At 37.2% G+C, this 17,999-nt stretch overlaps 1 protein-coding gene across 3 annotated transcripts in view; it reads right to left on the minus strand.

Moving 5' to 3' along the window:
• Positions 1–1,236: 1,236 nt before the first annotated feature.
• cnot3b (CCR4-NOT transcription complex, subunit 3b) overlaps positions 1,237–17,999 on the minus strand; it is a 39,717-nt gene continuing 22,954 nt past the window's right edge. For 2 of the 3 annotated variants that reach the window (XM_017352187.3, XM_009294029.4), the window contains exons 12-18: positions 16,327–16,435; positions 15,636–15,777; positions 11,852–11,948; positions 10,311–10,509; positions 6,429–6,561; positions 6,089–6,214; positions 1,237–1,672 (exon numbers count right to left, since the gene is read on the minus strand). In XM_017352187.3, coding sequence (XP_017207676.1) covers positions 1,574–1,672; positions 6,089–6,214; positions 6,429–6,561; positions 10,311–10,509; positions 11,852–11,948; positions 15,636–15,777; positions 16,327–16,435 — 905 coding nt within the window. In that variant the 3' untranslated portion in view covers positions 1,237–1,573. 3 annotated transcript variants of the gene reach the window in all.

Raw genomic sequence — 17,999 nt, forward strand, 5'->3', positions numbered from 1 at the left:
GTTTGGAAATCAAGTACGAATAGCAAAAACTACAGCTATACGCTCAATTCTAAAGTCAACAGTTTAAAAAGTCCCACCTCCATAAGAAATAGCCAATTGTTAAGCAGCGGTCACACTGCACTTTTGGCCATATAGACTTCCATTCATACGCAAGCGAATGCAACAAGAAACACAAACTTTTGCGGCAAGTTTTGTTGCAAAGTTTAGGCTTGGTTACTCAGACCCACAAAATCGCATCACATGACTATGTGAGGCCAATCAAAGATCCAAACATGACCTCTCTGTACAAACATTTAAAATATGGACTAATCGCTCGCTTTTTTTAAATGTCTAATCATCTGGTTTAATCCCGCCCCTTTTCGCAGTGTCATACGACATAAAATCGCATGTTTAAACTCTGTGGGAGGAGTCTTTACAGATTCACTTGTTCGTTACGAAAACCTCTAATTGTTTGAGGAGTAACGGGTGATTTTGACATCACAGCACATATCTTGTCCTTCCAGTGCCATCGCCAATTATTTGCCCCAGATTTTCTCTGTTATTCCAGTATATACAACCACGTGCTCTGGTTACCATTAAAAAATCCATAAAAGGAGACCAGTGTATCTTTGCGCACACGCTGTAGCTGGAGAAAATGGGAAATAAAGAGTTTTAAATGTAATTAGAGCTTTCAGTAAGTGTTTTTGTTTTTTATTTTGAGATTTCAGGAGTCCCATAATCATTCAGATTGGACTTTGGTCTTTGAATGAACTGCCTGGAGGACTTGCACATATGGTCGTCGCGTGAACAGACTTTGATTGAAAGGGACTTTCCTAATAGTCTCATGAAAATATAGTCATGCATGACAACTAAGGGTCAAATCAGGATTTTTGTTAAATAAAACGTAAAATTTTGGTTTGTTTTTCCACCAAACGCTATCATTCTGTGGTATGTAAATTGAATTAAAATCAGGATGAATAAACAAGTTTTAAAAAAACTATCCCGTGATGACTGTGCTTTGATTTTAATAGTAATACAAGGGTTTAACTCGACAATAAAACAAGCTTCCTAAAGAGAAACATGTAATGGCTTTGGTGAACCCCTTTATAAGCAGAAAAAACAGTTGTGCCCAATCATTTATTTTCTTTAAACCAAACATCTGTTGCTAAAAAAATCATATTAGTTTGGCTTTATTTTACTGATATAATGGCAGAATGTTAGCCACAGCTAAATAATTCACACCAATTTGCTATCAACTTATTGAAAGAGCTGAATGCTTTATTTGACCACAATCAACTTCTTTGGCGCAAAAAAAAAAACGCTCCATAAATTTCCGATGTACTGTCGTTAAGTCTGACTGAATGAGAGGGCGGAGTCACGAAGGGAGTGGCCAATGGGAAGGTGTGATTGTAAAGAAAGGGAGGGGCTCCAGATGCATTTTTGCACCAGCGAGACATAAAACAGCCTCGCATGTGCATCTGGCTCTCCTCCGCGATGAATAAAAGAGAGTGTACATGTGTGTGTGTGTGTGTGTGTGTTTTGATTCAGTCCGGAATGTCGACAGTAGTCCTTCTCCTTTCTAGTTGACCATCCGTCACTGAAGGTCTCGGTCCTCCAGGTACCTGTACTCAAACGTAAATCCTTCCTTTTTCCTCTGGCCCCATTTCTCATAGTCAAAGTAAATATATGTCCCCTGCGGAAAGACAGAAAAAGAAAACCATTCCGTTACCTTTTAAATGGTTTTAATCACACATATACAGAAAATCTCAAGGGAACCACTGGGAAATTAGTCAGCCTGGTTTTGATGACATGCTTAGTACCATCATAGTAACAGTTTCTTGGACAAAAAAAGTAGACAAGGAAGTACTGAATTATAATTTATTCTTTGAGGGATTTAAACGATTATTAAACAATTATTATTATTAATCATTATTAGAAAATTTCGCTGAGTGTGTTTTTGTGCAATTATATGGCTTGTTTAGGCCTGTCATGGATAAACATGATACTATAGCTACCAGTGCTTGATGGAAAGTTGCAGTTTTATGAGTGATTTACTGAGGCATTCATCCAAACGACAAAGCAAGTAACATAAATAGATTAACAACCAATGATTTGTTCAGCAGTTACTCCTGTAGCTACTTTGAATAATTAGAATATTTATCACATTAATAATACACCTTTAATTGTGAGAATGGAAATATGCATTGACAAGACTTCTGTGAGAAGAACATAAATGCAATAAATACCAAATAATATAACCCACGATTACCTAAAGCAGCTTTATATAAAGTTAAAGTCAGAATTATTAGCCCCCCTGAATCATTAGCCCCGTTTTTACCACCAATTTCTGTTTAATGGAGAGATTTTTTCATACCATTTCTAAACATAAAAGTTTTAATAACTCATTTCTAATAACTGATTTTTTTTATCTTTGCCATGATGACAGTAAATAATATTTGACTAGATATTTTTCAAGACACTTCTATACAGCTTAAAGTGACATTTAAATGTTTAACTAGGTTAATTAGGTTAACTAGGCATGTTAGGGTAATTAGGCAAGTTATTGTATAACGATGTTTTGTTTTGTAGATTATCAAAAACAATATAGCTTAAAAGGGCTAATAATTTTGACCTTAAAATGGCTTTAAATTTTTTTAAACTGCTTTGATTCTAGCCAAAATAAAACAAATAAGACTTTCTCCAGAAAAAAAAATATTATCAGACATACTGTGAAAATTTCCTTGTTCTGTTAAAAATATTTAAAGGAAAAAAATACTCAAAGGCGGGCTAATAATTTTGACTTTACCTATATATCAGCCAGTCTGCCATTGCCGTAATTGACTGGCATCAAGCTAAGGCCAATTTGTACTTGTACTGCATCAAGTGCAGGTCTGGCGTAGCCTCACATACCCTTTGCTGTACCCTGACACACACCTCTCAAAAACCGCAACTACAAAATCGTGGCAACGCAGAGCATAAGATCTGTGACATCTCGATAAAGCCTTGGGAGCAGAGTGAGGCCGATGGTGTGATGGTTTAACAAGAGTCGAGTCCCATGGAAGAGCTCCAGATGTATAATTATTAGTTGACTGTTCGCTGGTCTCCGGCTCTTTTTTCTTTAATGAGTAAGAGTTTGAGCTATGTCCACAATAGAATTGTGTGCATTTCTGGCGCAAACTCAAAACAACAAATAACTTCGATACAGTGGAAAGCAGATACTCTACTGCTGGCTAGCATTTCGAAAGTGTTATTGAAGAGTAAGGATTAAACTGACTAGTCGACTGGTTAAATTTAGTGCTGTGTTCACACTAGACGTGGCACGAGCAGATAAATCACGATATTCACACGTAAATAGAGGCGTGAACATTGAGTTTACTCACTTCATTCGTGCGTCAAATTCACAATAGATGCTTCTGTTTGCCCGGTGACTCTAGCCAAAACTATAGAATATACAAGAAGGTCACTCGTATATTTTTGAATGGGGAAAGTGTAACGGTTAATGTGGCGAATGAAGCCCCGTCTTCTAGTACAGAAGCCAGTTAGTGATCACTATAGAATTACAATTCTCTGGGGGAGGTGATCGGACCAGATGTGAGTTTCTGCAGATTTTGTGTGATACGAACATTTAGAAATGAAACTAAATAGACAGTAGTTGTTTAATTTTATTGGTTATTCGTAATATAAAATGGGATTTCAGTTTGTTGAACTGTTGTCTGGTGTCGGCAAGAGGATTTACCCTCGGGACACCAACAACAGGCGCTACATCATAATCACGCCCCTACAAAAGAAAGCTCCAGATTGGTTAAGGTAAACTTTCTAGCGGTAAAATATGCATCTGAGCAAGTCTCTGACAGTGTAATAAGGCTTAACGTTATAGCCTTTATTTAACAGTAAACATAGCCCGGGTGCAAAACATTTGCTTCTTATGTTGACATCACCAGCGACTAGTCGACGTCAAATTTCTTAACATAAAAGTCGACTTCTAAAAATCTAAAATCATTCAACCCCTATTGCGGAGCAACACAGAAGTATAAATGTTCCCAACGGTGTCAGCTACTTGCAGGGTATAAATCAAGCATTACACACACATTAGCCCTATTATTATGGTTCCTTAAAGAGCCCCTATTATGGGTTTTTGAAAATGACCTTCCATGCAGTGTGTGGCACAGCTGTAAGTGAAGTAAAATAATCAGCTAAGGCTTAACCTGAAAGTGCACAGTGTTTAAAACTATTAATTCATTTATAAAAGAGTCAACTCATAGTGCTTCAAATGAATTGTCTTGATAATGAGTCTTTAGCCATTTCGACGTGACGTAGAAATGAAACTTAAGCCTCACCCAATTGTTGCGTGCGCAAACCCAGGAAAATTTAAACCTGCAGCCCCGCCCACTAACACAGTAGCAAAGAAAAAGAGGAAGACAAGCACTGTAGCATACGCCAATTGAATTAAGCCGTGAAGACGCTGTGCTCAGCTGGATATTATTGGAAGTGTGAGGGGAAAATTAGTGTTATTTTCTCTACCCAAATCATCGGTCCAATAAGAGCAGTTTAGCTTCGCGCTAAGGAGGGGTTTTGGGAACAAGTCGCTGGGATAATTAGGTAAAAATAAATGCATATCATGAGACAACAAAAGTGCTTTTTGACCTTGTATACATATCAGACTGTTGTTGGAGACCCTTAAAACCAAAATATGACCCTTCTTTAATGTATAATAGGGGCTGTTTAAGTGTCGATCAAGTACAGAATGAGCTTTTTCTAATAAATATGACAAGCGAAAGAGTCATTTTGGAATAAATGAACATTTTAAAATCAAATAGCTTTATTGATTTCTCAAGCATTGCGAAGGTCACATTTATGCTTTCATAGAAGCATTTCCAATGCCTGGTTTCCACTGAGCGGTTTAGTACAGTTTGGCACAGGTTAGCCTGATCAGGTTTATGTTTGTACTGCCAAAAATACCCTTACTTGCTAGGTGTATAACAGAAAGCGAACACCAGAAACTTGCAGTCGATATCATTTTTGCTCAAGGAAGAAAGCCATTTGGGCCATTCGTATACTATCTTTTGTGTGCACTTAAGTTAATTATTTTAAATGTAAGTGTGTGCAAAAACACAGTGGAAGTGGTGCGAGTCACTCTTCTATATGTGTTTAGATCAGGGGTGTCAAACTCAATTCCTGGAGGGCCACAGCCCTGCACAGTTTAGTTCCAGCACTGCTTCACCACATCTGTAGGTATCAAACAAGCCTGAAGCACTCAATTAGTTTGATCAGGTGTGTTTGACTAGGGTTGGAACTAAACTGTGCAGAGCTGCAGCCTCCAGGAACTGAGCTTGACACCTGTGTTTTAGATGAAACGTAAATGGTAAACAACAATGGAGGGCATACAGCCGATCATGTTCTTGCCTCTAGTCATGCGGCTGTTTGTCTTAAGAAGATGACGCTTTTTTTGAGCTCGAGTCGACCATGGTTCATTGTTGCATGCCGTCATTGTATTGTGGGGTCACGTCTCAGCTTTGTAATTAAAAATGGAGCTTCATAATTTGTTGTTCTCCTCACTTGTTGCACAGGCAAGTGATTGTCTGCCAACCAATACCTTTCAGCTGCTGCTATCTGATTGATACCACACTGTTGTGATTACAAAAGGGTCCCAAAAAGGTGTACAGTACAGTATGGTTTGCAAATTTGTTATATCTTACAGTAGAAATGGAAATTAATGAATACTGTACTGAATTGTACCGCTCGGTGGAAACGAGCCATCAGGCAACACTTACAGAATAACAGCAAAACACACTCTAAAACAAATACAACAATGATAAATATGGTTATGAATTTGCACTTACAACATCTCCACGCAAAGAAAAATTAATTTTTATAAAAATAAACGAAAGCCAAAAAGATATTTACCCACGAATTATGCTAGTGACGCTACCAATGAAACATTTTGCCCCATATTGGATAAAACAGGTTTGATTTGCGCATACATGGACCGGGAATTGTAAACCATGTTTTTTTGCTAAGTGACTAGCAATTGCTTATTGTTAAAACAACAATTATAAAATGACCATACATGATAAACTCTAGTCATAGAACATTTTATAATGTTACTCACTTGTTCAAACTCATCTGTGATGGTCTTGGGCTCCTCGTGCCTCTGGAACCACATCATGTACTTTGTGTGAAACCTCCATGACTGTTTTTTCAAGGCTTTGGCTGCTAGATACTGCGCTTTTGTGCCCTTGGGAGTGCAAAAAAACTATTTGTCAGTCCCTTAGAGTTTACCAATAAAAAGTGACTATAATCTGACTGTTATCCTTAAAATCTCACTCAGAGATCAATAGTGTCTCTGATAAGTCAATGAAATGCAAGCCATATGTGCTTACTGATGGACAAAACAACCTTTTTGCAATTACAGAGGCTTCATTGAGGGCATTAATTGTTAGCACACACACCTCTAAGTAGTAAAAGATGAAGAACAGGGTCTCGGTAGACAGTCTCTGGTAAAACTCCACACTGTCGGAGTGAGGAGGTGGCATCTGGTGGTGAAAAGGCAGTGTTGGGCAGGGGTTCCTCATTAGGTACTGCCTGTTTGTGCATAAATAAAAAAAAGTAGATTGAGTGTTTGAACAGGATTGGACAAAACACAATCAAAACAATTTTGTAATTTAAACAACCCGGATCAACTGAAAAGTGATAGAAAGAAATAACGTTTGTGTGTATTGTAAGAAGAACCAACATCTTCAAAATATATCGCTTCAAATATATTCATCTAAGGCAGTGTTTCTCAACTGGTGGTGACCCACTTTTGGGTCGCGGGGACATTTTCAGTGGTGGTCAAAAAATAACAAAAGTTTAATTTTTAACTTATTTTGCTTATACCAGACTTTTATTTTGAAATGCGCGCTACCATTTGACACATGAAATTTTATTTAAATATGGCAATAAATATGCACAATGTAAAGTATGGATTTACATATATTAAAAACAAAAAAAGACTTTAAGCCTCAGTGTGCCATATGTAGTGAGTTGCTCTCACATGAGAGCATGTAAACTAAAATTTTAAGTTTAGAAGGTTTCATTTAGAAACCAGACAACAATATGTTTAATTAATAGTTCAGTTTAGTTCATGGTAACTGGACCTTTTCTTACCCTGACCACTGTTAACAGTATTTGTCGCTTTTACTTTGTAATATTTCTATAATTTGATACATTTTGTTATGACAGCAGAAAAAAACGGTTTATTTGTAAGTCTTGGTAGCTTTCTCATGATTTATTTGTCACCACTTGTGTATGTTAACAAATAAATACAAAATTAAATATAATTTATATTATAGTTCCTAAAAATGTGGGTCACGGCTTGATGATCATGTAAAAATGTGGGTCCCATGGCCAAACCAGTTGAGAACCCCTGATCTAAGGTCTAAGGCAGGGGTGGGCAAACTCGGTCCTGGAGGGCTGATGCTCTGCACAGTTTATCACCAACTCTAATTAAACACACCTGCTTATAGATTTATAGTGATCTTGAAGACACTGATTAGTTTGTTCAGGTGTGTCTGACTAGTGTTGAAACAAAACTCTGCAGGGGCACTGGCCCTCGAGGATCAAGTTTGCCCATCCCTGGTCTAAGGCAATAAGTTATGCTTTCCATTTCGTAAATTTCTCTAATTATTTCTTACGTAAGTGGGTCTGATCTGAGCCAGTAAGACACGCTACATTTTAGTGCTGCAGAAAGCAATATTTGAAATAAATAAATAATTCTTCTTTCCCTAATGCTCTCAGGCACCATACTTAGGACTGCCCCAGTTGGAGCAAAGGGAATATTAATCCAAATGATCTCTCCAAGTACCTTATAAATATGCTAGAACTGCTGCAATTTAGGCAATATCAAACGAGAGTGGTTCCCTAAATGATCACCCTATTCTCTCCAGCATCTGTGAGATGAGCCTTAAACCTTCTTATCTATGTTTTAATTTGTGGGGTGCGGAAATATCTTGTAATGATTTTCCACTTAAATTCCCTCCATACATCTGAGTTTGTGACTCTGGCTTCTGAGCATATATCTATTCAGTTTTCTTGTGCAGGGCTTGACAATAAGGACTGCCTGATGTCCCGAGGCCAGCATGAGAGATGCTCGGGGCAGTAGACAGGATCGTTGTCACTTGCTGCCTTTGTCACTAAAGTTTAATTTGGCGGTGACTGTCTGTCAGTCAATCGCGTGCAAATACAGTCTTAGGGTGGTTTCACACATTGACATTTGTTTTGGAATTTGTCTCGTTTACCCAGTGAGCATGGTTTGTTTGGCATATGTGAATCCCGCAATGGCGCCAAATCAAGCAATCCAAGATCACCTGAATGAGGTGGTCTCGGCTCGATTTGATCGAACTCGGGAGCGGCTTGATTGTGGTGAGAAAGCAAACAACGAATTAACGAACCAAGCAATATTACAGTGTATTATGAAATAGCCCCCGGCTATATAAAACAAGAATGATGATTAGGGCGGGATGTCATTACTTCCAGCAAATGTGCGTTTCATGTCAAATACAAAAGTGAAAGCATGCTGAAATATTAACGAGATTTGCTTATTATCATATGTGAGAAAATTGACAGGAATTACCACCTGATCATTTTTACATATTTTAATCGTACAATATTTTGTATTAGGCTTATTATATTCGTCATTTCTGTAATGACACCTCAAAAGAAAGATCAACATTGATCTGCTTCATGATCTGACTGCAGTCTCTGTTCATCTATTATTTCTCTCTATAATTTAAGCCTATAATGCATAATTCTGGCCAACGTTTTTTTAATAAATTGATTGCTTCAATAGATAGATTTTTATGAAGCTGAATTATTAGTCCCGTTTAGTTTTCCCCCCAATTTCTGTTAAACAGAAAGAAGATTTTTCAGCACATTTTAAACCTAACAGCTTTAATAACTCGTTTCTAATAACTGATTTATTTTATCTTTGCCATGATGACTGTAAATTATATATATATATATATATATATATATATATATATATATATATATATATATATATATATATATATATATATATATATATTTAAATAAGAATAAATATAGCTTAAAGGGGCTAATAATTTTGACCTTAAAAGGTTTTAAAAAAATTTAAAACTGCCTTTATTCTTGCCGAAATAAAACAAACAAGGCTTTCTCCAGAAGAAAATTTCCTTGCTCTGTTAAACCTAATTTGGGAAAAATTAAAAAAGAAAAAATTAAAAGGGGGGCTAATAATTCTGACTTCAACTGTACATGCAGATTAATACAACAAAAAGAGCAAACATAATACTTATAAAAATGAGAAAAAGACATTTTGGTAATTACTAATTTTACATTTAAATCTGGTTTATATTTAAAATACATACTAAATAAAATAGTAAATCAATCAACCAACCAATCAAAACAGAAATTAAATGAATAAACCTCATTTTAAATAATTATGGGAACGAGCCATTGCAGCCATATGTGAACAAGCATGGACAATTTCATGTAGAAATACACATCTTATCTACATACATTTCTTAAAAATGCAATCCAGAGCTAATTTGATGAAAGCAGATAATACAAAGTGTTTTAAGCAATCATTTTGACATGTAAATAATCAAATGAGCAAGTACATTAAAAAGTCATTTCAAATAGGCATGGGTCGGTATAAGATTCTGATGGTATGATAACCTTGGATAAAGATATCATGGTTTGACGGTATTGTGATTACTGCTCTAAAATATATTCTTTTTGCACGTCTGGGTAAAAAACTAAAACTTTTTCTCCTTTGAACACAATATATTTTATTTTAAGAAACATTTAAAATATTTTGGAGCAGTAAACGTGTCAGGCTAAATAATTGTAATGAAATTTAAAACAACATTTTTGGATATGCTTTCTGCTGGAGATACTGTTGCTCTAAAAACAAAAACGTAAATAAAAAAATCTTACATATACTGTAGGAACGGTATAGCAGAACATTATGGTGGTTTTAAAACCTTGACTTTTCCAAACCACAGTATAGCTTGAAAACGGTTATGATCCGATGTCTAATTTCAAATGAAATATTATTGTAGTTTTTAGTTTCATTCTGAGTGCTATGGCTATGGTATAAGCAGATACAGCTCATTCTGCAATGCCCTAAATGATCATAAAACAGCCTTAGATATTATACAACCCAGTGGAAAAAAATGATGAAAAATTTATGTAAAACACTAAATTCCCCAGATTCCAAGAATCTCCCAGGCCTGGAACATGAGTGTAGTCACCTGTCAGAATCAGTGAATGTTAATGAACTGTGTGTGTGTGTATGTGTGTGTGCTCACCTGATCCTCTCAGAGTCGGACGGGTGAGGCATGTGTGCCCAAGCAGACTCTTGCATGGCTTGCTGGTAGAGTTGGTCTTTGGAGAGCGGAACGGGGCCCAGTGGACACACACCCAATGATGGAGGGATACTGACCTCTGACAGAGACAACTGTGGAGCTGCAGGAGTGCCTGATGGAGCCGTGGAGCTTGGGAATATATCTGGAAGAGGAGGAAGGAGACAAATCAACCAACAGTGGAGAAAAGGGTAAGATAACAGACCAGTCCTCTAAACATATGTTCATGTTCAATAATAAAAACTGAAGTAAATCAAAGTCATGTTGCTAACATGGATGAGCAATAATATAACATTTCCGTAACACTAATAAGTATTAATTTTACTAACTCTACTACAATCCTAAACCCATATGGTTTGGATGTCAAATGTAAACCCCCCCCCCACCCCCCCCCCCCACCCCCCTTCAAAGTTTAAAGTCACTTAAATCACTTTTCTTCCCCATTCTGGTGCTCGGTTTAAACTGCAGTAGATCACGTTGACCATGTCTACATGTCTAAATGCATCAAGTTGCTGCCATGGGATTGGCCGGTTATAAATTTGCATTAACAAGCAGTTGGACAGGTGTACCTAATAAAGTGGCCGGTGAGTGTATAAAGCAATAAAGGCTAATGCCAATTAGCACTGCAATTTAAATATACTTTATTCTTATTATATACCCAAAATGGCCACAATTACTGTAACAATCACGAGTTTATTGTCTTCATGTTTGATCAAATTATTCATTTATTTAAAAAGGTGTTGTTTATGTGGTTTACGCAGCTACAGTGATAAATGGAAGTTTTGACTTCTGTGAAGCATATATGTGTAGAGTATGCACAATAGCGCCCACTAGCTTCTAGTATGAATGAAAATATGAGTACTAAATTAAATGTGTGGTCACAACACTCTTTACTGGTTAAAAAATAAAAAATAAAAGTACAGGAAAGTAAATATTGTGATATAATTAAGTCCATATTGCACATCACTTGTTATTAATACTCAATCTGACAGAATTAATAAAGTAATTAAAGCATTATAAGTGGGAAGATGACATTTTTGGTTGGCAATTTTATTAATTTTTTGCAGAATTTAATTTTGGTGCATTTTCCAAGCATTTTTTTGTAAGAAATTGTTTGGAAATGGTCAGTTTTTCATAGCAATATCTGGCAACAAAGCTGTCTGTCAGTTTAAGTGCTAAAGACCACATTTAATAAGTAAAATGAGATGATCACAATTCATTATTTACACCCAACATTCCCAAAACAGATCAGTACGATAAAAGCACTGGCTGTAGAATAAAGACTATGCTAGTATAGTATGATTTAACCATTTCCAAAGGCATGCTAAAATTCATAAACACTCATTAAACATTGATATAAAGCATATGTTCTTATTTATCATTCATACGCCAATTCTTATTAATGAATAATTGTACAATTCGTAACAACCGCCCGAGACGTTAAGTCATTTTCAAGCCTGTGATAATGAGCTCTTGTTGATTCTTACCACTGGGGATATGTAGTGCAGACAGCTCTCCGTCTAACCCTGAGCCTTGAGCGACTCGCTCTGCCATTGACTTTAGAGAGCTTGGAGGCTCCTGAGGCTGAAAAGAGCGAATGAAGGAAGGACAAAGACACTTTAGAAACAATGGTCAATTAAAATTGACACTGGTGCTCTAACATGTACTCCAAACAGTACCATGGGCAACAAAAGATGATGGACAATTTCACCGAAAACCAGAAATGTGTTCCAAGAAACGATTATGCACAGACACGACAACTTTACTGTGGCAAAAGAGACAAAAATGATAAAGATGAAAAACATACTGGGTCTTTCAGTTATTGAATAGAGTTTGGGAATAATTATTCAAAACTAGCTATAGATGTGTTCCAAGTGGCAGGGTCCCTATGCGCTCCCTTTGCACACCCGGTAATATAGTGCATACTAACAAATGCTGATTATGTATTATTATTATTATAGGTGAACATAGATAAAAAAAAATGTTATCTAGATTAATCTCACTGTAATTTTGGAATTAATCTAGACTAAAACGGCTCATTTGAATTCTCATTAAGGAATTCAGAATATTTGTGCTACCCTAGTAATATCTAAAAGTAAGTCTTTGAGAATGGGTTTCTGAAGCCCGGTGGTGCGTTAGACCAGAGGCATCACAAACGGCTTTAGAAACTGTTCTACTATCATAACTGGTGATGAAAATAAATTATGGTAAATAAGATGTGAAGACTTCAGATGCAAAAACGCCACTTGCCTTTGACAGCAAAAGCCGCTATATCCCAAGAACCAACCAGAATCGCGAACTGAATATGTTTTCAATGTAGCAGCACGCTGATGCGCCGGCTTTATGAGGAGACATATTCCGCTTTTGAATTTGATTTAAAAAGACGGAGTTTAATAAACTGGATTAGACTGTGCGACTGTCCGTGAAGGGCAAATGAAAATGTCCCTTACCTCAAAACTCTGTGCAATATAAGAAAAAGAAAACACAGTGTACAGTCAGAAGTGTAGCATGCACTTTTAATGTGTTTTTGTTCAGCGATGCTACTTTGAATGAGTCCGATTTACTTTACAATAAACGGCAACAGCATTTCCCGAAAGACAGAGTTAGGACGCTGTTCTTTTATTCCACGGAATGCTATGAAAATAAACACAGGACCAAGACCTAAAGTATGGTGAGAATGCATGAATGACAGCTTCTAAAATTGTCTGAGAGACATCCCTTTTTGCCCAGTAGGCCTGCATTGTGTTTTATTTGCTAATTTAAGCTATTTTTTAAAAGATAAATATATAAATATAAAACTCTACATTATTTGTATAACTTCATAGTACATAAACGTTTGATACGCTTTTGATATTAATGAACAATGCACAGATATTGATGTTTTTACACTACATTGTTTGAATCTACCAAGCTTAGTTTACAATGTTTACATTGCTCTACTTACACTAAATCTAAATCCCAAATATGAGAAATGTAGTTAAGCTAGTAGCATCACTGCTTGTATCAATTTAAATCATCATTTAAATCATACATTATTATAATTGATCAATTACAATGCAGAGTTTACACCTATGAATCTCATTTGCTAAATTAAACAAATGAAAATAAAAAATTAAGATATCAACATTTAAAGTATTTTTCTATTCTATAAAATTTTAAAATGTAATTTATTCCTGTGATGGTGAACATATTAAGCATCATTACTCCAGTCTTCAATGTCATATGATCCGTCAAAAATCATTAATGTTTTGCTGTGTTTCTATATAGAAAACAAATATTGAACACAATACAATTTTTTTTTCTACTTCATTATGTATAACTTTTTTAATTTTTTAACATGTAACTCTTCTTTCTCCTTTCACCACAGTAAGGGTGCTTTCACACCTACACTTTTGTTTCAGAACGTGTCTCGTTAGCCCAGTTAGCGCGGTTCGTTTGGCATATGTAAACAGGGCAATCGCGCTCTGTTCCGCGCCAAAGTAATCGCTCCGAGATCGCTTGAATGAGGTGGTCTCGGCTCGATTGAAACCAACCCTGGAGCTGTTCGATTGCAGTGAGAAAGCGATTTGATCCGAGCGCGGTTATATCAGAGTGTTTTATGGATATGTAATAGGCTTACGGCTATATGAGGAGAGAATTATGAGTAGGGCGGGAAGTTTCGAGAGTCTCCGGATGCCCGCAAACAAGTGATGATCTCCCGGTAATCTCGCGTCTCCCTCCCGGTCCTCAAATTTGCATCGTCGCGCACCCTTCTCATCCCTCCCCACCGCACCTCTCCTCAGACACGTAGCGCGCGCACGCTGTCAATCACCACCAAACCACCACCTCTCCTGACAGCTTAGCGGGACGCTGCAAAATAAACCCTGACACTCTGACCAATGTAAGGAGAGTTAACTCACACATGACTCGTTTTAGCTCTTTTGGTCCGATTAGAAACTTTGCAGTGTGAAAGCGAACCGCTCCAAGAGCAAAGAGCAACAATTTAACATTTGTAATCTCTGTTTCGGAACAACTGAATCGATTCATAGGTGTGAAAGCATCCTAAAGCCTGATTTATACTTCTGCTTCAGGTGACCGGCGTAACCCACGGCGCATGCAACGCGCGTGGCTGTGCATTTATACTTCTGCGTGCTGTCTCTGTCTGTCTGCTTTAACACTTCCGAAACGCTAGTTGGCAGTAAGGTGTAAATGCTCCTCTGTGTCAAGTTTCTTCGCTGCTTTTTGCTTTTCCTGAACACTTCTTGGATGTACAAGTGGCTCAAACTCGCTCATTTTGAGGCAGGAACCGGCGGACGTGCAACAACTTTAACTATGAGGTAAACACAAAACAAAACTTTCCATCCGGAGCTCCTTCACGGGACTCCACACTTGTAAACAATCGCTCGCGCCATTCGCGCGGCTCTCGGTCCCGCCCAGACTCGTCAGAGCTACCAAGCCGACCAATCACAGAGCTTACGCTACGCGTCGTTGCGACATGTAGTTACATTTTTTGAGAGGTGCACGTCAGTGACGGTGACGGCCACGGCGAAGGGCTATGCGTCAGCGCCGTAGCATACGCCGGCGTTTTACGCAGAAGTATAAATCAGCCTTAAAGCTCAAAGTGTCTTGTTTCCAATTATACATAATTTGTGTTTGTAGCTTACTGGAGTCAGGAACTGTTACTATTTAAATTTAGGTAGGTGTAAATCCCCAAAATTGAGTGCTAACAGGTTAAGCTGCTTCATATGATATATAACCCAGTAGAATAAAAAAGATGATCAAATTAATGTATTTTAAGTTAAAACTAATAATAGTTAGTTTAAAAAAAAAAGTTAGTTTAAAAGAAGTCTAATTCATTACAATAAAAAAATACTTATTTCTATGTTAGTAAATTTCACATGATCCTTATTATAATGTGCTGATTTGGTGCCTCAAAAATAATTTATCATCACTCCTATTGTTAAAAACAGCTAATATTTCACACAAAAAAGTATTTTAAGTAAAATAATGCTCCGATTAAAAACAAAATCCTAACCTCTGAATATAATTACCACCAACTCCGTCTCTCCATGCGTTTTCACCTAATTTATTTCATCTAAATTTCATGTAGCATTCAGTTGGTGTTCAATAGCACTATAGAGCACTAGCTGTTCCCCATCCAGTCCAGCTTGCAGGTCACGCTACAGCAAAGCAGACTTTGCCTTCAGATGAACACCCACACATCAAACGGGTGTAGTGTGATGTAACAACATACAAACTGCTGTGTGTGTGTGCAGATGTTCAGTGACTGACCTTGATGGTGTCGGCAGGCTGTGTGTATGAGTGTGGGCCGTTCAGCAGGCTTCCACCGCCTGCTTTGCTTTCACTGTACACCGGTGAGGGCGAGCTGGGTGCCAGTGTCATTGACCCCAGCAGGCTGGACCCGCTGTCCATACTGTTTTGACGAGAGCAAGAAAAAAACATTTAGAAAATCTGTTTTAATGAGACAAATCACACAAACATGTAGTTTGAAGTGTTTTTAATAGTAGTGTGAAGCAAATACAGAAGTTACTGAAAATGCAATTCATCAACTGGCCACTGGAGGCTGGCTCCAACAGGGAGTAATCCTCATAGACTCCCATGTTAAAATGCCCAATTTTACTGTAGAAAAAATCAGTTCACTATTGTTTTTAATATGTTGAAATGTGTACAGTTTGTGCACGTTGTAAGAATTAATGATGGTAAATTTGACCAACAAATTTGAACAATTTGAGCCAGAGTCTGATGATGTAACACTGGAAAACTACTTGATCAAAGTAATTCTCCCCAGCAAGCACGTTTTGGAGTAGTTTCAGGCTAATAATCAACACATCTTATTGATAAGACATACCAGCATTATTGGCATATTAAACATTCTGATAATATTGTGCATCCTTATATAAAATATGAAAATATACAAGTTAAAAACAAGTTGCTGTGGTGTTCTGAGCAAGCCATTACTTACAGCTGATTTGTTACAGCTAAATTTAAGGATGAGGATTGGCTGTTCTGTGATTGGCTGGCACTGTTGAGGGCGGAGTCTGATGTGCTGTCTCCTACCACAGCACTATAACCTGAAAGATAAGGCAATATTTAAATTAAAATGTGAACATATTTATGAAAACTCTAGTGTCATTTTATCATACGTGACCCTGGATCACAAAACCATAAGTGGTTTTTTTTTTTAACTGAGGTTTATACATTACCTGAAAACTGAATAAAGAAGATTTCCATTAATGTTTGGTTATGATAAAACAATATTTGAGACTCAACTATTTGAAAATATTATATATATATTAATATTGATAAAAAACTAAAATCTTTAGGGTGCTTTCACACCCTGGTCCGACTGTCCCTCCTTGTCCCACCTTCTTGGCTGGTTTGTATTCACATTAGGGTTGGGCGATGTAGACCAATGGCATCGTCGTCATAGGCAGAAGTAAATTAATTATTTATGAATAATTAATTAATTCATAACGAATAAATTATTTGTAGACTACTGTTTTAACTACCTGACCCACATGGTCTTTGTTTTACCCATAAACAAATCATAAATAAATAAAGATAAGTTACACACAAATTACCACCTGTCAATCACTTTTTCCGCAGGAAGTTGGTCGATAAAAAAGGTGCACAACCAACAGTATCTCAGGTTTTCACTAAAATTACTAAGTGTGAAAGTGAAAGACTGAAGCAGTGTGCTGATGCTGTGACATGTTACCTGTTAGATTCAAAAGACCGAAGAGTCATTAGATAGAGACAAGATGAATTAAATATCACGTTTAACAACTATAGTGAGACACGATCCAGCGCTATATCCTTGATCAACTGTCCAACGTGCACTGCTCTCTGGAGCTCAGCTCAGACGAGTGCATGACAGTGTGTGTGGCTCTGTGTGTGTGTGTGTGTGTGTGTGTGTGTGGTCACGTGATGTGCGTTTTCAGCGGAAGGTAGGCTGTTCAGAAATGCAAGGTAAAACACGATGTGGATGTGGATCATTTTCGTTCTAAAATGCCATTTTAATACTAAGACGTATTAGTGTAAATGGAGCCTAAGTGTGTATTTTTCGTGAGCGGATTTGTGACGGGTGCGGGGCGGAGGATCGGCGTAAAGTCTATTGGCCATTGGCGATGGATGATGGCATCGTCTATTGGCCAAACCCTAGTTCACATTGTCTTTTTTCCTTCTGGACCCCGATAAACTTGCGCCATATCATGCTGTTTTGTGTACAGCTGTTGCTAGGTGACAGCAACGAAAGCAAAGCAGCAAAATGGAGACGTACGCACATCTCGGCCATTCTGCTTTTACTGTATCTTTTGCTTTTTCACCAAAATCAAATTACAGAGAGCCACATGCATCTATCTGCCACAAAAAATTAAAATAAATAAAAAATTGTAAAAAGTTTTAGAACATCACATGATTGTCTGCAGAAGTTGTGACAATCAGACATTATCGCTGTTTACACTGGGTTAGTCCTGCTTGTTGCCAAGGTAGGTTATACACAGACATACACACGTGAAAGAAAGTTACGAAAGTGCTAGTTAGTTTTACAGTTGGCGGTTCACTTGCTCTTTGTGGTACGATTGCTTTATATCAGAAGTGAACCATACCAGAGTTCGAACGAACCATACTCCAGAC

This window comes from Danio rerio, chromosome 19 (assembly GCF_049306965.1).
Source record: "Danio rerio strain Tuebingen ecotype United States chromosome 19, GRCz12tu, whole genome shotgun sequence".
Lineage (NCBI taxonomy): Eukaryota > Metazoa > Chordata > Actinopteri > Cypriniformes > Danionidae > Danio > Danio rerio.